This window comes from Bufo bufo, chromosome 6 (genome assembly GCF_905171765.1).
Source record: "Bufo bufo chromosome 6, aBufBuf1.1, whole genome shotgun sequence".
In the NCBI taxonomy this organism is placed as follows: domain Eukaryota; kingdom Metazoa; phylum Chordata; class Amphibia; order Anura; family Bufonidae; genus Bufo; species Bufo bufo.
The window spans coordinates 141,372,113-141,397,151 of NC_053394.1; the positions used below are offsets into that span (position 1 = coordinate 141,372,113).

At 46.3% G+C, this 25,039-nt stretch overlaps 1 protein-coding gene across 2 annotated transcripts in view; it reads left to right on the forward strand.

The window, feature by feature from the left end:
• Nucleotides 1-25,039, forward strand: part of LOC121005103 (disheveled-associated activator of morphogenesis 1-like) — a 314,210-nt gene that overhangs the window by 60,345 nt on the left and 228,826 nt on the right. For both annotated transcript variants that reach the window (XM_040437659.1, XM_040437660.1), the window contains exon 2: nucleotides 8,083-8,178. In XM_040437659.1, the coding sequence (XP_040293593.1) occupies nucleotides 8,083-8,178 (96 nt within the window). The remainder of the gene's footprint in view (nucleotides 1-8,082; nucleotides 8,179-25,039) is intronic.

Here is a 25,039-nt window from a genome sequence, read left to right on the forward strand (position 1 = left end):
TTTCTAATATATCATGTCTGTTGCCTGTCACGTTTCGGGCTTACGTTTTTTCCTTTTCTGTTGCCGGTTACGTTTCCGGCTTACGTTTCTAAATATATCATGTTGCCTGTTACGTTTCAGGCTTAAGTTTTTTCTTTTATTTTGTCGCCTGTTACGTTTCAGGCTTACGTATCGACTGTACCACGTCTGTTGCCTGTCACGTTGTCAGGCTTACGTTTCTCTTATGTATTTATTTCCCGTTACGCTTCAGGGTTACGTTTTTCATCCATTACCGGTTACAAGCCAGGTTCACGCTGTTAATTACTATTCCTTGTCGCTGTCACTTTTTATTCCAGATTCGATCAATATTATTTTCTACGGTACGACCCCAGGTTTGGTGTTCTTTTCCATGTTTAAACCCCCTGTCGGTAGCCACGTCCTCGTAGCTCTTACGCCTTTTCACGCCTTAGTCTGGTAAGGTCCTCCACAGTAGTACCCCCTTTATCACAGCTCTAGGCACTCGCCCGCCCTAGTTTTTTCTTTTACCACCATTCACGGCTCGGGTGTCGTCCTTCTATCATACGGGGCCTCCAGCTCAGCTATTAATTTTTGTTTATCACCTCGCAGCCACAATATGTCGCATATTTCCAACATCGAGGAAGCCCTATCCATCCCTGAGACACCCGCATCCGAGCGGCCCAGCTCCTCATCACTAAGGAGTTGGACAATCGCAAAGCTGATCGCGGAGCTCAACAGCAGAGGGATCCAACACCCCGCTTCCGCCCGGAAAGCAGAATTATTTAGGCTACTCATGGCTGAACCAGCAGCCCCGGGATTGGAGCAAGTCTCCATGTCCACTTTGCAAGTGTCCCTGACACAATTACATGCCATGATGAACACCATTGCCTCCTCAGTCTCGGACGTGCAGTCCAGACTCCTGGCCGTTGAGTCCCACCAGGGGCTGGCATCCGAGCGTGCCGCCTCACCGTTGCCTGTAGCCTCCACGGCAGGGCTCGTTCCCCCAGGTAGGGTCCTTTGCGCACCCGAGGTAGCTCCAGCCCACTTTATCCCCAGTAACATCAAGAAGGATATTTTAGAGGGCAAGGACGTCAATCTGGCGTCCATCCTGATAGCTACCCATGACACGGTAGAGAGCAAGACCATTGCTTGCGGCGACATGTCCATCGTCCTCAAAGCGAGGGATCCCCGCCTCAACAGGAAGCTAATCATTACGGAGTTTGTCCTCGCGTTTAGCTTATTCAGGGACGTCATCTGCTCCGTCCACCCTGAAAGGCGGGAAGAGTTGGATACATACCTTTACAGGGTTACGGACTTGGGCCACAAGTATGGTGGACAGGCTTTTTATGATTACCATCGCTCTTTTTCAGCAAAAGCCGCCGCCTCACTGGTCCAATTCCAGCACCTCACGAACTGGGCGGCCATGGAAATGGAGCTTTTCTGCCGACATTTCGCGGGCCTCAGGGCCCCGGCATGTGCGTCATGCCAGTTCATCACTCACTCCACTGATTGGTGCCCCAACTCAGGTCCCTCCACATCCCAGGGCAGATCCCTTCGTAGTAGCTCCGGGTCCCTCCAACGACCTGGCTCAACCACGGACAAACTAGGCCGGCCAATAGTTTTCCTGGGCAACAGCCAGGTCTGCAATAATTTCAATCAGGAGGCTTGTTACTACAATAAGTGCAGGGCCCTTCACGTCTGCGCAGGCTGTTTCAGGGCTCACCCGCAGACGGCGTGTCCACAAAGAGCAAGGCCATCCCAAGCAGGGTCAACGTGGTTCTGTTAGAATCCCTGTTGCGTGAGCATCACAGCCCTCAATGGGTGCAGTTCTTGGTTTCCGGGTTCACCATCGGGTTCCACACGGGTCTGGTAGCTCTCCCACAAACTTCTTGGGAAGGGCTCAATTTTCTGTCCGCAATCACGACTCTGCCAGAGGAGTGCCGACTGCTTTCCCCCTTTTGCTGTCCGCAATCAGGGATCCCGAGCCGGTGGGGACTCTGATCAGGTCAGAATTGGAGAAGGGGTTTCTCATCGGCCCCTTTCCCTTCATACCATTTGACCTCTGGAGGATTAACCCCATTGGTATTGTGTCCAAGCAGTTCACAAATAAAAAAAGTCTAATCTATGAATTGTCGGCACCTCATGGCTCCAGCACACCCAGTCTCAACTCCTTAGTGCCATCCGAGGAGTTCTCCATGTGTTACGCCACCATAGACGAGGCCATCCAACTGATCCTCCAAGTAGGTCGGGGGGCATGGTTGGCCAAGGCAGATATCGCCGACGCCTTTAAATTGCTGCCCATTCATCCACAGCTTTGGAGGTTCTATGGCATCAAGTGGCAAGACCAGTATTTCTTTGCCAATCGCCTGACGTTTGGGTCCAAGAGCAGTCCCTGGCTGTTCGACCAGTTCGCTCAGGCATTGCATTGGATCCTGGTCAACCACTGCGATTGCCCTATGGTCATCCATTACTTGGATGACTTTCTTATCATCGAAAACCCAGACCGCCAGCCTTGTAAACTCCAGGCTCTGCTGCAGCTGTTCGGGCCGACTCAACGTTCCGGTGGCAGCTTCATAAACCGAAGGCCCCGCGACGGTAATTACCTTCCTGGGCATAATCTTAGACACAGGGAAGATGGAGGCCAGGTTGCCAGCCAAGAAGTTGGCAAAAATCAAGGAGGCCATCTCAACAGCAGCAGGCAGCAGGACGTGCACCAAGGTCGAGTTGCAGTCCCTTCTAGGCATGCTCAACTTTGCCACCAAAGTCATGCCCCAGGGCAGGGCCTTCATGTCCAGGCTCCTCCAGTTACTCCCCTCAGCCCCAGAGCAAGACAGCCTCATCACTTTAGACGCCCAAGCTATGGCCGACCTGGCCATGTGGGAGGACTTCCTGGCTTCTTGGAACGGAGTCTCTTTGTTTGTTCCTCAGCTAGGGCCAGCTTCCACCTTGATTTTTTCGGACGCCGCCGCCTCCGGGGGGTTCGCGGCGATCTGTGGAAATCAATGGTTCGCGGGCCCCTGGCCACCCGAGGTATCAACAGCCAGAGGCGCTTTACAATCATCCCCGTTGCTGGAATTCTACCCAGTCGTAGCGGCAGCCCAGGTGTGGGGCAGCCAGTGGGCCAACTCTTCCGTGGCGTTCGTCACTGACAACCAGACAGTGGTGGACATTATCACCAAGGGCAGGTCTCAGTCACCCCAGATAATGTCATTTGTCCGCAGGCTGGTCTAGCTCTCGCTGGAGTACAACTTTCATGTGGCATGCAGGCATATCCAGGGAGTTCATAATGTGGCCGCAGACGCCTTGTCCCGCTTTAATTACAAAACTTTCTTTCAGGTCATGCCAGAGGCAGACCGTGTGGGGCTACCTCCTCTGATGTACCAATTTCTAGTGATGGATTAAACCTTTTCATTGATTCAGCAAAATCCTTGATGCAGAAGTCTTTGTCTCATAACACTGCCAGGAACTACAGGACCGCCTGGAACACTTTCAACAGGTTCAGGGGCCTACATCCAAGACAAGACACTGACAAGACCACGTACATCACAGCTTTCATAGCCTTCTGTCATATCGATCTCAAGCTGTCCTTCAATACCATTAAATTGTATTTGGCCGGAGTCCAACATTTCTCCATGTTGGAAGACCCCGAAAGTAGGTCGGTTTTCCTATCCCAAGCAGTCAGGGCAACCCTTAGGGGGGTTCAGAAAAGTAGTCACGCAGCCATCCCGAGCAGGCAGCCCGTGTCTGGGGAATTATTTAGAAAACTCTCAACCTCCCTAGATGGTCTTCCTTTTGGGCTCCTTCCCAGCACAGTCATCAAGGCCGCCATGTACCTTAGTTTCTATGGGTTCTTAAGACCCGGCGAATTCACCCGCACTTCAGTTAGGTCCAAGGGTCTCACCAGGGGTCAGCTAGTCTGGCACCACGACCATTTCTCCCTACACCTCTTCACTTCCAAAACCTCGCAGGTGGGTCCACCAGTGGAGGTGAATTTCTTCCCATCTACTAACGCATGGTGCCCGGTCCAGGTACTCAAGAGTCTGCTGTCAGCTCTGGGGGACTCCGCCCCTGATCACCCATTGCTCCCGTTTCAGGCCTCAGCCCTCACGGCCTCGCAATTCATCTCGCACGTCCGCACTCTGGCAACGGGCTTGGGTTTCGACCCCAAGGCCATTTCAGGGCACTCTTTCCGCATTGGAGCTGCATCCGCAGCTTCAAAACACAACGTCCCCGGTCACATCATCCGGAAAATGGGTCGCTGGCGCTCCTCATGCTTCACGCGCTACATACCTAACCCCCAGGCCGAGATATCCCAGGCATTCCACAGTTTGGTTTTGTAACTTGGTACACTGCCAATAAAGGTTTTTCTCTCCCTACTTGTGTGTCTTTTTGCCCCCTTTTAGGCTTACCCGCGGCATGGCTAAGGGCACCTCTCCAGCCATATCAGGTAGGCAGGGTGGTTTCCTCTGTCAGGTTCGGCACGTTTCAGGGCACGAGCTCTCTGCCGTAGCCATGACCACAAGTAGCTTAAGGCTGACATGTCAGCCTGCATTTGTGGGAGGGGCGTAGGCGCACTTAAAAGGAGGCACGCCCTCTCCCCATTTGCATGCGTTTTCCGGTGCCCCACCCACCCTCCCCTTTTCTTTCATACTCCTCAGGGTATGCCCCCTTTTAGGCTTACCCGCGGCATGGCTAAGGGCACCTCTCCAGCCATATCAGGTAGGCAGGGTGGTTTCCTCTGTCAGGTTCGGCACGTTTCAGGGCACGATCTCTCTGCCGTAGCCATGACCACAAACATACTGATGCGGACAGCACACTGTGTGCTATTTTGTGGCCCCATTGAAGTGAATGGCTCCGCATCTGACCTTCAAAAAACAGGGTTGTGTGCATGAGCTCTTTCTTTTATTCAGCTATTGACCTTGGAGTCCTGACAGTGCACAAGGAAAACGTACCAAAGCTTGGTTCCTATGTCTTTGTGTTGAACTATGACCTAGTGTTAAACTATGCGCTTATCTGTATATTGCACAAACTGGTACAGAAGGAGAGAGGACCCTGCCCATAAGGGCTTACAATCTACAAGGGATGGGAGAAGGACACAGTAGGTGAGGGTAAAGCTGATCATAGGGGTATAGCAGCAGGGTCACTTTAGGTTGTAGGTTTGTTTGAAGAGGTGGGTTCTCAGGTTTCTATTGAAGGTTTCCAGAGTACTTGGACATCTGATAGGTTGTAGTACAGAGTATAGGGACTGCACAGGAGAAATTTTGTAGGCGTTTGTGGAAAGATGAGATAAGAGAAGAGTAGAGAAGGAGGTCCTGTGAGGATCAGAGATTGCGTGTTGGAAGATATCGGGAGTCTTGTACACCAGGCTCCATTTGGTAAACCTTGCTGCACTTGGCAAACCTTGCTTTTAGTCTATGTGGCTAGAAGCTCAAACCAGTCAGGCGATTGGCTGCAGCAGAGACTGTGCACTCGGGAGCTTCTTGGATGCTGACCATGGGAAGAGGATATCGAATGCTTTAGTACGGTTCCAATTTAGAATTTTTTTAAGTATTTTTTTTTTGTACCTTCATGTGAATATTTTATGTTCAGTGTGGACATGTTCACACCTGGCACCAGTGGTGAAATTCAAACCCATGCCAAAGTGTGAAAGTTATGCAATTACAGCACAGTAGTGATTGTAGCATTTTATTCTGGTGTAGAGTGGGTGACTGTGCTCGTCCTCAGAGTAGTCACACTCGTTAGTATACCTGTTGCTAGGCAGCTGTCAAAATAAGGCCCATTACATAATAAAAGTATTGCAACTTTCTAAAAGGCATTTTGCTTCAATTCTTCACTGTTTTGAGGATAACTGTTGGCTGTCAGTGAATTGAACATTCTTTTTTTTTTATATCCTGAAGCTAAAAATATGTACAGACCAAAATCTATTCACCTATCAATGTAGACAGTCATCAGTAAGGTAAATGCATATATCCAGAGGCCAAAAACCTGTACAGATCTAATACTTCTCACAGCTGGTGGTTTGTTGCAATGTATCAATATAGACAATCCTCTGTGAGGTAAATACTAGTGTTGAGCATGAATATTCGAATAGCGAATATTAATCTGGAATATCGCAACTTCGCTAATTCGCGAATATTACGAATATACAGGGAGTGCAGAATTATTAGGCAAGTTGTATTTTTGAGGATTAATTTTATTATTGAACAACAACCATGTTCTCAATGAACCCAAAAAACTCATTAATATCAAAGCTGAATATTTTTGGAAGTAGTTTTTAGTTTGTTTTTAGTTTTAGCTATTTTAGGGGGATATCTGTGTGTGCGTGTGATGGAGCATTGTCCTGCATGAAAATCATGTTTTTCTTGAAGGATGCAGACTTCTTCCTGTACCACTGCTTGAAGAAGGTGTCTTCCAGAAACTGGCAGTAGGACTGGGAGTTGAGCTTGACTCCATCCTCAACCCGAAAAGGCCCCACAAGCTCATCTTTGATGATACCAGCCCAAACCAGTACTCCACCTCCACCTTGCTGGCGTCTGAGTCGGACTGGAGCTCTCTGCCCTTTACCAATCCAGCCACGGGCCCATCCATCTGGCCCATCAAGACTCACTCTCATTTCATCAGTCCATAAAACCTTAGAAAAATCAGTCTTGAGATATTTCTTGGCCCAGTCTTGACGTTTCAGCTTGTGTGTCTTGTTCAGTGGTGGTCGTCTTTCAGCCTTTCTTACCTTGGCCATGTCTCTGAGTATTGCACACCTTGTGCTTTTGGGCACTCCAGTGATGTTGCAGCTCTGAAATATGGCCAAACTGGTGGCAAGTGGCATCTTGGCAGCTGCACGCTTGACTTTTCTCAGTTCATGGGCAGTTATTTTGCGCCTTGGTTTTTCCACACGCTTCTTGCGACCCTGTTGACTATTTTGAATGAAACGCTTGATTGTTCGATGATCACGCTTCAGAAGCTTTGCAATTTTAAGAGTGCTGCATCCCTCTGCAAGATATCTCACTATTTTTGACTTTTCTGAGCCTGTCAAGTCCTTCTTTTGACCCATTTTGCCAAAGGAAAGGAAGTTGCCTAATAATTATGCACACCTGATATAGGGTGTTGATGTCATTAGACCACACCCCTTCTCATTACAGAGATGCACATCACCTAATATGCTTAATTGGTAGTAGGCTTTCGAGCCTATCAGCTTGGAGTAAGACAACATGCATAAAGAGGATGATGTGGTCAAAATACTCATTTGCCTAATAATTCTGCACTCCCTGTAGTGCTATATATTCGCTATATCGAATATTGGTAATTTTTTTACATCTGAAAACATGATTCCTCCCTGCTTCTTTCTTGTAGGTCAATGAGTCATTGGCCCACATGCAACTTAAGCAGGAGGAATCATGATTTCATATGGAAAATAAAATGACGAATATTCTAAAAAACTAATATATAGCAATATAGGGAATCTGTACAGTTGTTCGCATACTCCTCCGTGGGTTAGAAAATACCATCGGATCTGAGTTTTCCCTGAGATCGTGATTAGCTAAATTACAGTCTATATGTGTATTTTACGAATATTCACTATATTGCTATAACTTTGTTTTTTAGAATATTCGTAATATTCTAAAACAAGAATATATAGCAATATAGCGAATATTCGTAAAATACACATATTAGCCATAACCATAGCAACCAATAGGAAATTGCCTTATACAGTTAAAAGAAAATCGCAATGCGCGAATAATTAAATCGCATATTATTCACGATAAATAGAATAATGACGAATATTCGATTTCGACGAATATAAGACAAATATTCAATCTAATATTTGTGAAATATCGCGAAATCAAATATGGCACCTCCCGCTCATCGCTAGTAAATACATCATCAGGGCAAATCTCTCCTGTCCTGACAGTTTGTTACAGTGTATCCATGTAAACCCATGCAAGATCCTCTAAACTGGATACAATTGTACCCCTTCCCCCATCATGGCGGGAAATCATTCCTTTGTATGACTGGTGTATTCTTGTCATAGGTTGTTCTTAAATCTCACTGTATTCGCAATCACCCGTTAACTGCGACTTTCTTTTATAGCTTAGCCAAATGGAAATCTTGGAAATACTTCAGAGGGTGAAGAGGAATGAAATCACCATAGAAGATGCAATTCTTTTATCAGAAGAAGGCGGAAAGGTAAGAAAAGGCACCAAACCCTGCAGTTATCTAATGAATATATTGAGTGGATCTGTTGAGGAAGCTCAGCTGGTGCTAGTGTATTAAACTGCCCTAGGGGCATATATACTTGACTCCTTTGGTACATATGTCCAATGGTATGGTATTTCTGACACCCTGGTGGCACTAAATGTACAGGATGATTAGAATCTACCTCATCATAGGAAGATGGAGTTGGCATTCTTTGCCGCTCCTTGATTAAACAGTGAAAAAGCTGTGTGCTGACCATTTTGGATCAATCTTATGCTGCTTTCACACTAGCGCTTTCAATTCCGCTATTGAGATCCGTCATAGGATCTCAATAGCGAAGAAAATGCTTCAGTTTTGTCCCCATTCATTGTCGATGGGGACAAAAGTGAACTGAACAAAACGGAATGCCAAAATGCATTCCGTTCGTTTGGTTGCGCTCCCATCGAACAGAAAAACGCTGCAAGCAGAGGATTTGCGGGACAAATTGCACCTTCTAATGGCACCATTAATATTGTGTATGATGTTGTGGAAAGCTGGAAAAAAATCCAAATAGGGTGGAATTAAAAAAAAAAAAACAATTGCATCATAGTTTTTGGGGTTTCATTTTTATGGCATTCCCTATGCGGTAACTGACCGGTTACCTTTATTTTCCAGATCAGTATAATTACAGAAATATCACATTTATATAGTTTCTCTTGAGTTTCAATACTGAAAAAAATATTTTGACCCCCATAGGCGATTTGTAGTTATATTGATACCATTTAGGAGTGTGTATGTCTTTTTTTTTTGGGGGGGGGGGGGGGAAAAGGCTATCAATCATCACTAGGACCGCCTCCTTGACTCCAGCCCGGAATGAGCAGAAAGTTAGTTAATAAATTACAAGTTGTACAGAATCTTTTCCCAAATAACCATATATCAAACTGCTCAGCTCGTCTGTTCTATGGGGGATGATCGTTTTCTATTGTGTGAGAGAAAACAGATCCATCCCCATTGACTTACATTGTGTGCCAGACGGATCGTTTTCTCTCACACAATAGAAAACGGATCCATCCCCCATTGACTTTCAGTGGTGTTCATGACGGATCCGTCATGGCTATAGAAGACAGAATACAACCGGATCCGTTCATGATGGATGCATGCGGTTGTATTATTGTAACGGAAGCGTTTCTGCAGATCCATGACGGATCCGCAAAAAACGCTAATGTGAAAGTAGCCTTAGCTGTCAAGGATGAAGATGACACAGTTGCCAAATGACTGCGTAGCTAGTGAATGAACATCAACCTGGCGTCCCTCATTAATATGCTCAGCTTAGTCAGGTGTACATTTTTTTTTTAGAGGGAGGGATAGGGGGCTGCCAGATACTTCTGGTGCTTATGAGATTTGTGAGGGTTGAATTGCTTCATTCTTAAGGATTTGTCCAGGATTAGAAGGAAGGATCTCCATCTTGTATATATCAGTGAATGGAAATGAGCTACAGTACCAGAGATGACAATGTTACAATGGTGGCATTTAACCCTTACTTTCTGGATGCTATCTTAAACAAGCTGGGGGAACATTTTGGAATCTCATTTATTTTCTTGTCTTTGCTGCATATAAAATATCAGTAGGATCTGCACTGAGATAAATCACGGAACGCCGCAAGCCTTGTACGGGGCAAAGGTGGTGCAAACATCTGAAAAATAACTCTACCAAAATCAATCTTCTTTCACCATCTTATCACCCCTGCCTCTATTATCTCCATCTCTCTGGGAAAGGTCACCTACTGCTCGTCTGAGAAGACACGAGAAGATACCGCTATTAATTATACATCCACATATTCAGGGCTTGTTTTCCACATTTTGCAGAATTCTAACAAATTTATTGAATTTGAAGGGGAGCTCCAGAATGAACAGGTAACCTGTCACGTTGAACATGGTGTCTGAGCTGAAGCAGCATGGCTTAGAACAGAGGAGTTGAGCTGTTTGATACTGTATATGGTTATTTGGGAAAAGATTCGGTACAACTTGTAATTCATTAACTTAAATTTCTACTCATTCAGGGCTGGAGTCAAGGAGGCGGTCCTAGTGAGGATTGATAGCCTTTATTCCCCCCCACAAAAAAAGACATACACACTCCTAATGGTATCAATATAATGGGGGTCAAAATATGTCTATGCAAAGAAAAACTTTTTTTTTTCCAAAGTATTTTTTTCAGTATTAAAACTCAAGAAAAACTATGTAAATGTGATATTGCTGTAATTAGGGTTGTTTCGGGTATGAATTTTCGATACCCAATGGATACTTTTGCCTGGTATCGACCTCGACCTCGATACCAGGATTTACCTTTTTTCCATACTAGATACCAGTATCAGAGAACAATGAGCGCGCTGTTCTCCTCAGCAGCACAGGGGAGAAGGTAGCCCTTCCCCCCTCTGCCGCTGCTGCCGCTACCACCAATGAAGAGAGAGGGGCAGGCGCACTGCGCCACCAATGAAAGTAAATGTTTAAAGAGGACCTTTCATCTGGCAAAAAATTCTGAACTAAGTATCATGATATCTACAGCGGCGCCCAGGGATCTCACTGCACTTACTATTATCCCTGGGCGCCGCTCCATTCTCCCGCTATGTCCTCCGGTATCTTCAGGGACTTGGTCATACTGGGCAGAGACTGCCCTTGTTCTCCTGGGCGTCTCCTTCTCCCAGGTTGTAGCTCTGGCCAATCGCAGCGCACAGCTCACAGCCTGGGAGTTTTTTTCTCCCCGGCTGTGAGCTCTGCGCTGCGATTGGCCAGCGCTACAGCCTGGGAGAAGGAGATGCCCAGGAGAACAAGGGCAGTCTCCGCCCAGTATAACCAAGTCCCCGAAGATACCGGAGGACATAGCGGGAGAACGGATGGCGCCCAGGGATAATAATAAGTGCAGTGAGATCCCTGGGTGCCGCTGTACATGCCAGATGAAAGGTCCTCTTTAATTCAAATCCCGGAGGCAGGTGCTGGCGGGAGCTGCAATTAGCGGCAGTTAACCCCTTATGTGCCGCACCCGCCTCCTGTATTAAATGTTAATTATATTATCATTGGTGGAGCACTGCGCCCTCCCCCCTTCCTCCCCAGTATTAAAATCATGGTGGCGCAGTGTGCACTCTACCCTCAACCCCCCCAATATTAAAATCATTGTGGCAGTGGCCACAGGGTCCCCTTCCCCCTCCTCTTTGGTGGCAGTGGCAGTTCCGATCAGAGCCCCAGCAGTGTAATCCTGCACAGGGATATGCACAGGGCAGCAGGGAGAGTGTGAGGTCATATTTACCCTAATAGAGCTCTATCAGGGTAAATAGGACAAGGGATTAAAAGATCCCAGGTTCTGGCCCCTAAGGGGGAAAATAGTTATTAAATAAAAAGTAAAAAAAAAAAAATCAAAATATTAAGTATAAATCACCTCCTTTTCCAATTTTACATATAAAATATAAACAATAAATAAACAAACATATTACATATTGCCACGTCTAAAAAGTCCAAACTATTAAAATATAAAAAAAATGTCCTATGCGGTGAGTGTTGTAAAAGAAAAAAAAATGAAAAACTGCACGATTCGCCATTTTTTTTAGTTACCTTGTCCCTATGCGGTGAGTGTAGTAAAAAAAAAAAAAAAGGAAAAACTGCCTGGGGGTTTCTACTATAGGGGTACCTGAGGATCTCTTCAAATGCAACATGGCACCGGAAAACCATTAATGTAAATCCATATGGTGCTCATTCCCTTCTGAGTCCCGAAGAAGCAGTGTATGAACACATATGGGGTGATGCCATATTCAGGACAAAATGGGTAAGAAATTGTAGTTGCATTTCGGGCCAAAGCAGCATTTTATTGTAAAAAAATTTAATTTTTTTCATTTTCCCAGCCAAAAATTCTATAAAATGCCCGGGCCGTGGGGTCAAAGTTCTCAATACACCACTAGTTTAAAAAAATTGGGTCCACTGGGCCAGTTTCCATCGTAGGGGGTACCTCAAGGTCTCTTGAAATGTGACAATAGCACCCAAAAACCATTTCCACAAAATCTGCCCTGCAAACACCATATGGTTTTCCTTCCTATACTGTTGGGGTCTTGTCATATTCAGGACAAAATGGGTAACAAATTGTGGGGTGCATTTCTCCTGTTACCTCTTGTGAAAATGAAAAAAGGAGACTAAAGCAGCATTTTATTGTAAAAAAAATAAATTTTTCATTTTCACAACTAGTGTTCTATGAAACTTAAATCTATGAAACTCCTGTTGGGTTAAAGTACTTACTCCACCACTTAAAAAAATCCTTGAGGGGTGTCATTTCCACAATGGGGTCACTTTTTTTTTTTTTTTCCCACTGTATGGGGTACCTCAGGGTTCTTCAAATGCAGCATGGCATCTGAAAACCATTCCAGCAAAATCTGCCCTGCAAAAATTATATTGTGCTTTTTCCCTTCTGAACTCGTATAGGGTTTTTCTGTAAACTGCATATTGATATTGAGGTTAGTTTTGCTGTTAACTCTTGCTGTGTTACAAGAACAAATGGATTAAAATGGAAAGTCTGCAAAAAAGTTACATTTTAAATTTAAAACCTTGATTTTGCTTTAATTCTTGTGGAAACCTAAAGGGTGAACAAAGTTTATAAACTCACTTTTGAATAAATTTGAGCGGTGCAGTTTTCTAAAACGGGGTCATTTAGGGGTGTTTTCTAATATGTAAGCCCCTCAAAGTAACTTCAGAATTGAATTGGTCCTAAAAGGGGTTGGCATGGAATATTGCTAGGATGTTAGGATGTCACATAGGTTCAGATCCCACCTCTGAGACCCTCACCTATCTCTAGAATGGGCCCCCCAAAATGAGTGAGGGCATTTGCTCTCTCCTTTGCTCTGGGGGCCTCGTTCTAAAAATAGGTGCAGGTCCCAGAGGAGGGACACACACCTGTCTGACATTGGTGGCATATGCTAGCAATATGCCACTAATCTGTGGAATTTTTTAAATTTTCTTGAACATTTGAAATATTACTTCTAAAATTATAAGTAGGGATGAGCGGACCCGTGGATGTTCGGGTTCGCCGGGTTCGGCCGCCGAACTTCGGTCAAAGTTCAGGTTCAGGACCCGAACTTGACCCTAAACTCGAACCCCATTGAAGTCAATTGGGCCCCGAACTTTGGTGCACTAAAATGGCTGTAAAAATAGTTATAGTAAGGGCTAGAGGGCTGCAAAGGGAAGCAAAATGGGGGTAAGAGCAGGACAATTGTCCTGCAAACAAATGTTGGGAAATGACTTAAAATAACATAGAATATAAAAAAAAAAATAATCTTGAACTAGGAGGCGGAGGTCAAATGGAGTAGGAGGTTGAGGAGGCGCTAGACGTGGTGGTGTAGGCGGTGAAGGAGGAGGAGATAGCCAAGACTGTTTTTGTTTTTTGTTTTTTTCCTATATTTATTTATTTTTTAAAATTTGGGAAGGCCCCAAACACATTGGGAAATGGAAAAGAGAATGCCACCCCCCCACGTTTGGACAATACACTGGCCGCAGGGCAGGCCAGCACCTCCATAGCGTAAAGGGCAAGCTGAGGCCATGTGCCCAATTTAGAGACCCAGAAGTTGAATGGGGCAGACCCATCAGTCAGTACGTGTAGGCATGTGCACACATACTGTTCCACGATGTTGCTGAAATGCTGCCTCCTGCTAAGACGTTCCATATCAGCTGGTGGTGCTGGTTGTTGTGGCGTGATGACAAAGCTTTTCCACATTTCGGCCATGCTAACCTTCCCTTCTGAGTTGCTGGTGGTGCCCCAGCTGCGTTGGCGACTTCTTTCCTCCTCTGCTTTCGCCTTGTGCTTCCACGAGCCCCCCGCTGTCAGGTAGGAATGCCATCAGCAGTGCGTCTACCAGCGTGCGCTTGTACTCGCACATCTTCTGATCAAGCTCTAGTAATGGAACTAAGGACGACACATTGTCCTTGTAACGGGGATCCAGCAGGGTGACCACCCAGTAATCAGCACTGGTTAGAATGTGGGCAAATCGGCAGTCAATGCGCAGGCACTGCAGCATGTAGCCACTCATGTGTGCCAGGCTGCCCAGAGGCAACAACAAACTGTTGTGAACATGGTTCCTCCTCATCCTCCAGAACTGTGTCGTGGCTGGACAGTTGTATACCTGGCCTTTGTTGGTGCAGAAACCCACCCTCCGAGCCACTTGTGAATAACTGGCCTGATAACCGTGGAAATGATCCTTCTTCCTCCTCCTCTTCCTCCTGTGCTACATCCTCTTCCATCATCGCCCGAAGTGTTTTTTTCAAGGAGACATAGAAGTGGGATAGTAACGCTGAGGACGGGTCATCTGCACTGGCCGTGTTGGTGGAGTACTCGAAACAGTGCAACAAGGCACACACGTCCCGCATGAAGGCCCACTCGTTGGTGGTGAAGTGGTGCTGTTCCGCTGTTCTGACTAACCCGTGCGTTGCTGCAGCTGAAACTCCACTATTGCCTGCTGCTTGCACAGTCTCTCCAGCATGCAAGGTGGAGTTCCACCTTGTGGGTAAGTTCGTATGAGGCGGTGAGCAGGAAGGCTGAAGTTACACTGCAGCGCAGACAACGAGCAGCAGCAGGTCCCACTTCTGCAGACGCTCTGGCATATTGGGGTAATTTTTCAGGAACCTCTGGACCACCAAATTCAGCACATGCTCCAGACAAGGAATGTGCGTCAAACCGGCTACGAGATTTCGCCCGTTATCGCACACCACCGGCTTGAGGCTCAGTGGCACCAACTATTCATCGGTCTGTTGTTCCATGCTCGTCCACAGATCCTACGCGTGTGGGTTTTTTCCCCCAAACAGAAGAGTTTCAAAACAGCCTGCTGTCGTTTCCCCCTGGCTGTGCTGAAGTTGGTGGTGCAGTTGTTACGTTGACCGATGAGGAGGCGGTAGAGGATGAAGCGGAGTAGGAGGAGGAGGCAACGAAAACGTCCTGCAATCCTCGTGGCGGAAGGACATGTGCCAAACTGCTATCCGCCTCAGGCCAAGCCGCCACTGTATTTACCCAGTGTGCAGTTAGGGAATATAATGTTCCTGCTGGTGCTTACTGGTCCACGTATCGGTGGTTATGTGGACCTTGCCACAGATGGCGTTGCTCAGTGCACACCTGATTTTTCCACCACTTGGTTGTGCAGGGTAGGATGGCTCGCCTGGAAAAGTAGTGGCGGCTGGGAACCACGTACTGTAGGACAGCCACCGCCATAAGCTTTTTAAAGTCTCTGCCACCACCAGATGGAATGACAGAATTTCAAAGGCCAGGAATTTTGAAATGCTGGCATTCAGGGCCAGGGATCCCTGGTTGGTAGGGGGGTACTTCCTCTTTCTCTCCAGTGTTTGGGGGATGGACAGCTGAATGGTGACAGTAGTGGTTTGGGTGGCTGCCACATCCTCTGTTTGCGGGTGGCAGGTGCGACTGTCACTTCAGTGGGGGAGGAAGAGGCCGAGACTGCAGCAGAAGAGGAAGCAGGAGGAGGCTGAGATCTTTCATGGTTTTTGAGGTGTGTACTCCACTGCAGCTCGTGCTTTGCATTTAGATGCCTGGTTATGCAGTGGTGCTCAGGTTTAGAACATTTATACTTCGCTTCAGGCCACGATTGCACAGCGTGCAAACCATTCACGTCTTGTCAGCACATTGTCTGAGGAACTGCCACGCCAGGGAACTCCTTGGAGCTGGCTTTGGTGTGCTCAGTCCCTAGGTGCAGTGGCAGTAGCAGGCGTACTGCTAGGGACGGCCACTATGCTTTTGCACCCTGCTCCCTCTTTTGCTGTCTGGCTGGCGCTGTGTGACCACCACCTCTTCCTCCGAAACTGCACACGTCACTCGCATGACCTTGATTCCATGTGGGGTCTAGGACCTCACCATCCTCCACATCTTCCACCCACTCCTAACCCCTGCGCTCCTGGCCGGACTGCACACTGCAGAAAGCCGCAGCGGTTGGCACCTGTGTTTACGTGCTGCGGTGTTCCTCCCATATCCACATCCTCAAACATAAGTGATTGGGCATCAGTGCACTCAATCTCTTCCACTTCTGTGCAACCCCTGCAGCAGCCCCGTGCCGGGCACCCCCTGCACCCCCAGCCCCTGTGCGTCCCATGCACCCCCAGTCCCTGTGCGTCCCATGCACCCCCAGTCCCTGTGTGTCCCATGCACCCCCAGCCCCTGTGTGTCCGATGCACTCCCCGCCCCTGTGCCGGGCACCCCCTGCAACCCCAGCCCCTGTGCGTCCCATGCACCCCCAGCCCCTGAGCGTCCCATTCACCCCCAGCCCCTGTGCGTCCCATGAACCTTCAGCCCTGTGCGTCCCATTTACCCTCAGCCCATGTGCGTCCCATGCACCCCCAGCTGCTGTGCGTTCCATGCACCCCAGCCCCTGTGCGTCCCATGCACCCCAAGCCCCTGTGCGTCCCATGCACCCCCAGCCCCTGTGCGTCCCATGCGCCCCAGCCCCTGTGTGTCCCATGCGCCCCCAGCCCTGTGCATCCCATGCACCCCAGCCCCTGTGCATCCCATGCACCCCCAGCCCCTGTGTGTCCCCCCCCCCCTTCCCGGGGGCAAAATCATTAAATATAACTGGGCAAAAAAGAAATGTATACAGTGTACCCACAAAAACATCACTATAGGTCACCCACAGAAATAAATAGCCAGATGAAATTCCTAACACTCACCTCACTTCAGCTGCCTGCTTCCTATCCCTGCACTACTCAGAGCTGTGCTACACATGATACAGCTAGTATAGAGGCTGGGTCACATGATGCACTGCCAATCACAGCCATGCCATTACTAGGCATGGCTGTGATGGATTCTAAGTGCCCACAGCTTAAAAGCTTGTTGATTGGCTACCCTGCAGCCTTTCAACAAGCTTTATTAAATGCCCGAACTCCGAACTGGAATCCGAACTTTTGCTGCAAAGTTTGGGTCCGGGTTCACTCAACACTAATTATAAGCCTTTTATCGCAGTTATTTAAGCCTTTAGGTGCCATGGTCAAGTGCGACCACGGCATCTAATTAGCGAAAAACATGAGGCAATTGTGAAAGCTAGTCATTCATCCTAATACGCAGAGGTCTCTTTGAAGAGACCCAGCATATTAGAGCTGCAGTTCCTATGTTGGCCAGCAGATGGGAGGACAACATAGGATATCAGCAAAATAGCTCGTAATGTAATTCTATGGGAATACAGTAAAGCTATAATACATCTGAGTACTGTATATTGCAGTCTCCTAGAGGGGGGCTATAAAAAAGTTTAAAAAATCTACAAAAATTTAAATCACCCCCCTTTCCTTGGAATAAAATAAATAAATACATAAACAATAAAAAAAATATACTGTATAAACATCATGGGCACTGCTGCAATGCCCATACTATTAAAATATTAAAAAATATCCCATATGGGAATGGTGTAACAGAAAAAAGTATCAAAATGGTCGGTTCACCAAATAAAAAGTGGAATCTAATTGGTTGTTATGGGTGTTATGGGCAACTGAGCCAGTTTTTCTTTACACCAGTTTGATAAATCTCCTCTATTGACTCTCTGTGCTCTAATGGCTGAAAACTGTTTTATTCAAATGCACAGCAAATAAAAAAATATAGACTTCTGGGTTACTGTCCCTTTAAATCCCTTTAAATCTGTTTGAGGAAGGTAGTGGGTAATTGTATTGCTGTAAGGCATAATTTAAGCTTTTGTTTGGTAGTAAGAGTCATCTTGATATTTATAAGACAGAAGTGATAATTACATGTAATTGATGTTGTTACAATCTGACTGCGCCCTCTAAGAAAAACGTCTACTTACTGGCCACATCTCAATGAATGCAGCGCAGCGGGTTCGATATTCCATTCCCATTCACAGAGTCAAGGCTTCATTAGCATAATCTGCATTTTTGTGTATGTTAGAATTCATAAGATTCATTATATTAATTCAGTAGAATATCTAATAGCTGAAGAAAAACAATCAATTATTTCCCTACAGGCAACGTATAATACTCTGTAGGGGGCACTATTATGGTACTATATTCTTATTAGTGTTGAGTGAAGTGAAACATTCCAAATGAAATTTGCAACAAATCAGAATTTCCTTGTGCTTCGTAACGAATCATGTTTTCTTAAAATGGCAGCTGCGCGTGTTACAAAGTGAAACTAAGTGTAGAGGAGACAAGCCCAGGAACGCAAGATCAGCCATAATGCTGTGCAGCCAGCCAATCCGCAGATTGACTTTAATGGGTCCACGATCCGGCCGTTCCGCAAAAAGATAGGACATGTTCTATCTTTTTGTGGACGGAAGTACGGGACGAAACCCACGGAAGCACTCCGTAGTGCTCCCTGTTAGCGGAGCTGAGAGTAAGGTACCCTCCCACTAGGCGGCGCAGGCGCGTGACGTCAGTAAGTGAGCGCCACCCGCACTGCCTGTTAGCGGAGCTGAGAGTAAGGTACCCTAGTAAAGAGATGAGCGCTCATTTAACCACCTCCGGACCGCGCTGTACGCACAGACGCGTCCTGGAGGTGGTTGATTCATTCCGAGTGGACGCGCCGGCGCGTCCTCTCGCGATGGCCGTGAGATTTCCTGTGAACGCGCGCACACAGGCGCGCGCGCCCACAGGAACGGAAGGTAAGAAAGTGGATCTCCAGCCTGCCAGCGGCGATCGTTCGCTGGCAGGCTGGAGATGTGATTTTTTAACCCCTAACAGGTATATTAGACGCTGTTATGATAACAGCGTCTAATATACCTGCTACCTGGTCCTCTGGTGGTCCCCTTTGTTTGGATCGACAACCAGAGGACACAGGTAGCTCAGTAATATGTTGCACCAAGCACCACACTACACTACACCCCCCGTCACTTATTAACCCCTTATTCACCCTTGATCACCCCTGATCACCCCATATAGACTCCCTGATCACCCCCTGTCATTGATTACCCCCCTGTCATTGATCACACCCCCTGTAAAGCTCCATTCAGACGTCCGCATGATTTTTACGGATCCACTGATAGATGGATCGGATCCGCAAAACGCACACGGACGTCTGAATGGAGCCTTACAGGGGCATGATCAATGACTGTGGTGATCACCCCATATAGACTCCCTGATCACCCCCCTGTCATTGATTACACCCCTGTCATTGATCAACCCCCTGTAAAGCTCCATTCAGACGTCCGCATGATTTTTACGGATCCACTGATAGATGGATCGGATCCGCAAAACGCACACGGACGTCTGAATGGAGCCTTACAGGGGCATGATCAATGACTGTGGTGATCACCCCATATAGACTCCCTGATCACCCCCCTGTCATTGATCACCCCCCTGTCATTGATCACCCCCCCTGTCATTGATCACCCCTCTGTAAGGCTCCATTCAGACATTTTTTTGGCCCAAGTTAGCGGAATTTTTTTTTTTTTTCTTACAAAGTCTCATATTCCACTAACTTGTGTCAAAAAATTAAATCTCACATGAACTCACCATACCCCTCACGGAATCCAAATGCGTAAAATTTTTTAGACATTTATATTCCAGACTTCTTCTCACGCTTTAGGGCCCCTAGAATGCCAGGGCAGTATAAATACCCCACATGTGACCCCATTTTGGAAAGAAGACACCCCCAGGTATTCCGTGAGGGGCATATTGAGTCCATGGAAGATTGAAATTTTTGTCCCAAGTTAGCGGAAAGGGAGACTTTGTGAGAAAAAAATAAATAAAATCAATTTCCGCTAACTTGGGACAAAAAAAAATAATTTCTATGAACTCGCCATGCCCCTCATTGAATACCTTGGGGTGTCTTCTTTCCAAAATGGGGTCACATGTGGGGTATTTATACTGCCCTGGCATTCTAGGGGCCCTAAAGCGTGAGAAGAAGTCTGGATCCAAATGTCTAAAAATGCCCTCATAAAAGGAATGTGGGCCCCTTTGCGCATTTAGGCTGCAAAAAAGTGTCACACATCTGGTTTCGCCGTACTCAGGAGAAGTTGGGGAATGTGTTTTGGGGTGTCATTTTACATATACCCATGCTGGTGAGAGAAATATCTTGGCAAAAGACAACTTTTCCCATTTTTTTATACAAAGTTGGCATTTGACCAAGATATTTATCTCACCCAGCATGGGTATATGTAAAATGACACCCCAAAACACATTCCCCAACTTCTCCCGAGTACGGAGATACCACATGTGTGACACTTTTTTGCAGCCTAGGTGGCAAAGGGGCCCACATTCCAAAGAGCACCTTTCGGATTTCACAGGTCATTTACCTACTTACCACACATTAGGGCCCCTGGAAAATGCCAGGGCAGTATAACTACCCCACAAGTGACCCCATTTTGGAAAGAAGACACCCCAAGGTATTCCGTGAGGGGCATGGCGAGTTCCTAGAATTTTTTATTTTTTGTCACAAGTTAGTGGAAAATGATGATTTTTTTTTTATTAATTTTTTTCTTACAAAGTCTCATATTCCACTAACTTGTGACAAAAAAAAAAACTTCCATGAACTCACTATGCCCATCAGCGAATACCTTGGGGTGTCTTCTTTCCAAAATGGGGTCACTTGTGGGGTAGTTATACTGCCCTGGCATTCTAGGGGCCCAAATGTGTGGTAAGGAGTTTGAAATCAAATTCTGTAAAAAATGACCAGTGAAATCCGAAAGGTGCTCTTTGGAATATGGGCCTCTTTGCCCACCTAGGCTGCAAAAAAGTGTCACACATCTGGTATCTCTGTATTCAGGAGAAGTTGAGGAATGTGTTTTGGGGTGTCTTTTTACATATACCCATGCTGGGTGAGAGAAATATCTTGGTCAAATGCCAACTTTGTATAAAAAAAAATGGGAAAAGTTGTCTTTTGCCAAGATATTTCTCTCACCCAGCATGGGTATATGTAAAATGACACCCCAAAACACATTCCCCAACTTCTCCCGAGTACGGAGATACCACATGTGTGGCACTTTTTTGCAGCCTAGGTGGGCAAAGGGGCCCACATTCCAAAGAGCACCTTTCGGATTTCACAGGTCATTTACCTACTTACCACACATTAGGGCCCCTGGAAAATGCCAGGGCAGTATAACTACCCCACAAGTGACCCCATTTTGGAAAGAAGACACCCCAAGGTATTCCGTGAGGGGCATGGCGAGTTCCTAGAATTTTTTTATTTTTTGTCACAAGTTAGTGGAAAATGATGATTTATTTTTTATTTATTTTTTTCTTACAAAGTCTCATATTCCACTAACTTGTGACAAAAAATAAAAACTTCCATGAACTCACTATGCCCATCAGCGAATACATTGGGGTGTCTTCTTTCCAAAATGGGTCACTTGTGGGGTAGTTATACTGCCCTGGCATTCTAGGGGCCCACAATGTGTGGTAAGGAGTTTGAAATCAAATTCTGTAAAAAATGACCTGTGAAATCCGAAAGGTGCTCTTTGGAATATGGGCCCCTTTGCCCACCTAGGCTGCAAAAAAGTGTCACACATCTGGTATCTCCGTACTCAGTAGAAGTTGGGGAATGTGTTTTGGGGTGTCATTTTACATATACCCATGCTGGGTGAGAGAAATATCTTGGCAAAAGACAACTTTCTCCCCATTTTTTTATACAAAGTTGGCATTTGACCAAGATATTTATCTCACCCAGCATGGGTATATGTAAAAAGACACCCCAAAACACATTCCTCAACTTCTCCTGAATGCAGAGATACCAGATGTGTGACACTTTTTTGCAGCCTAGGTGGGCAAAGGGGCCCATATTCCAAAGAGCACCTTTCGGATTTCACTGGTCATTTTTTCAGAATTTGATTTCAAACTCCTTACCACACATTTGGGCCCCTAGAATGCCAGGGCAGTATAACTACCCCAAGTGACCCCATTTTGGAAAGAAGAGACCCCAAGGTATTTCGTGATGGGCATAGTGAGTTCATAGAACTTTTTATTTTTTGTCACAAGTTAGTGGAATATGAGACTTTGTAAGAAAAAAAAAAAAATCATCATTTTCCGCTAACTTGTGACAAAAAATAAAAAGTTCTATGAACTCACTATGCCCATCAGCGAATACCTTAGGGTGTCTACTTTCCGAAATGGGGTCATTTGTGGGGTGTTTGTACTGTCTGGGCATTGTAGAACCTCAGGAAACATGACAGGTGCTCAGAAAGTCAGAGCTGCTTCAAAAAGCAGAAATTCACATTTTTGTACCATAGTTTGTAAACGCTATAACTTTTACCCAAACCATTTTTTTTTTACCCAAACATTTTTTTTTTATCAAAGACATGTAGAACAATAAATTTAGAGCAAAATTTATATATGGATCTCGTTTTTTTTTGCAAAATTTTACAACTGAAAGTGAAAAATGTCATTTTTTTGCAAAAAAATCGTTAAATTTCGATTAATAACAAAAAAAGTAAAAATGTCAGCAGCAATGAAATACCACCAAATGAAAGCTCTATTAGTGAGAAGAAAAGGAGGTAAAATTCATTTGGGTGGTAAGTTGCATGACCGATCAATAAACGGTTAAAGTAGTGTAGGTCAGAAGTGTAAAAAGTGGCCTGGTCTTTCAGGGTGTTTAAGCACTGGGGGCTGAGGTGGTTAAAGTTAAAGTTACAGATTACAGTTAATAAATGTATACTCCTTTGAGCATCGGGGAGGGGGATCTGTGGATGGCACTGTCATGGCGGGGTGGGGGGATCTGTGGATGGCACTGTTATGGGGAGGGAGATCTGTGGATGGCACTGTCATGGGGGGATTTGTGGATGACACTGTTATGGGGAGGGGGATCTGTGGATGGCACTGTCATGGGGGGGGATCTGTGGATGACACTGTTATGGGGGGGAGATCTGTGGGTGGCACTGTTTAGGGGGATCTGTGGATGGCACTGTTATGGGGGGGGATCTGTGGATGACACTGTTATGGGAGGGGATCTGTGGATGGCACTGTTATGGGAAGGAGATCTGTGGATGGCACTGTCATGGGGGGATCTGTGGATGACACTGTTATGGGGAGGGGGATCTGTGGATGGTACTGTCATGGGGGGGGATCTGTGGATGACACTGTTATGGGAAAGGGATCTATGGATGGCACTGTCATGGGGGGGATCTGTGGATGACACTGTTATGGGGAGGGAGATATTGGATGGCACTGTTTAAGGGGATCTGTGGATGGCACTGTTATGAGCAGGGGGAATCTGTGGATGACACTGTCATGGGGTGGATCTGTGGATGACACATATAGCATAAGATTGCTATATAATGTCATCCATAGATCCCCCATAAGCAGTGTCATCCACTGATCCCCCTCCCCATAGCAGTGTCATCCACTGATCCCCCTCCCCATATCAGTGCCATCCACAGATCCCAGTCAGTTCCCTGGACTGGAGAAGATCGTCTTGAAAGACAGGGAGGGCTGGGCATTCAGGGGTAGTCTTATACGGCAAGTAAAGCCCAAACCCTATATTTTAAATAGAAAAGTTGGGGGTCGTCTTATACGCCCAGTCGTCTTATACGCCGGCATATACGGTAATATAATAAACATTGGATTTTAAATACGGCATTGTGCTGTACTTCCTTTATAGGACTGAACAAAAAGCAGCAATTCTGGCATTTCTTTTAATTATTTTTTACAGCTATCATTGTAAAGAATTGTGACAATTTAGTAGCTTTTTTCCATGATCATTTTTATTTGGACAATATTAAAACAGTTTTCTCAGACTTTAATATTGATGGCCTACTGAACACCCCCGCCGATCAAATGTTTTAGGATGGCTCCGGCATCAGAACTACACAGCTCGTCTATTGTGTGGTGGATGGAGTTCTTTTCTGTAACAATTAGTGTTGGTCCAGCACCAAAGTGGTCGGGTGCTCAAGTAGAACACCTCGGGATGCTCGGGTGTTCTACTGAGCACCCGGGCATAATGGAAGTCAATGGGAGAACCCGAGCATTAAACCAGGAACCCCCTGCTCTGAAGAGGGAGGGTGTCTGGTTTATAGTTAAAGGTCAGAAATTGATGGAAACACCACTGAAATGGTTCGGGAAAAGAATGGGGAGGATGTCTGGATGCATCTTGGATTCCCAGGTCGCTGTTGACTATCTAAAACATTAGGGGTGAGGGCCTGTTGCCGAGCTGACATCTAAAAATTTTTGTGTGCGAGGGCCTGCTGCTGAGCTGACCATCTAAAACATTATGGGCAAGTGCCTGCTGCCGAGCTGACCATCTAAAAAATGTTGTGGGTTAGGGCCTGCTGCCAAGCTGACCATCAAAAAAAAATTGTGGACGAGGGCCTGCTGCCGAGTTGACCATCTAAAAAAATTTGTGGGCGAGGGCCTGCTGCTTAGCTGGCCATCTAAAAAAATTTGCGGGCGAGGGACTGCTGCCGAGCTGACCATAAAAAAAAAAATTGTGGGCGAGGGCCTGCTGCTGATCTGACCATCTAAAAAAATATTTGGGCGACTGCCTCCTGCCGAGCTGACCATCTAAAAAATTTGGTGGGCAAGGGCCTGCTGCTGAGCTGACCATCTAAAACATTATGGGCGAGGGCCTGCTGCCGAGCTGACCATCTAAAAAATTTTGTGGGTAAGGGCCTGCTGCCGAGCTGACCATCTAAAAACATTTTGTAGTCAAGGGCATGCTGCCGAGCTGACCATCTAAAAATTTAGGGGTGAGGTCTGCTGCTGAGCTAACCCTCTAAAACATTATGGTTGAGGGCCTGCTGGTGACCCTCAAAAACATTATGCTTGAGGGCCAGCTGGTGACCATTTAAAACATTATGGGTGAGGGCCCGCTGCTGACCCTCTAAAACATTAGGAGCGAGTGCAGCCTAATAAGCTAATAAGCATGTTGATATGATGGAGGAGGGGGAGGACAAGAAAAGGGAGATTGAACCATATACCCT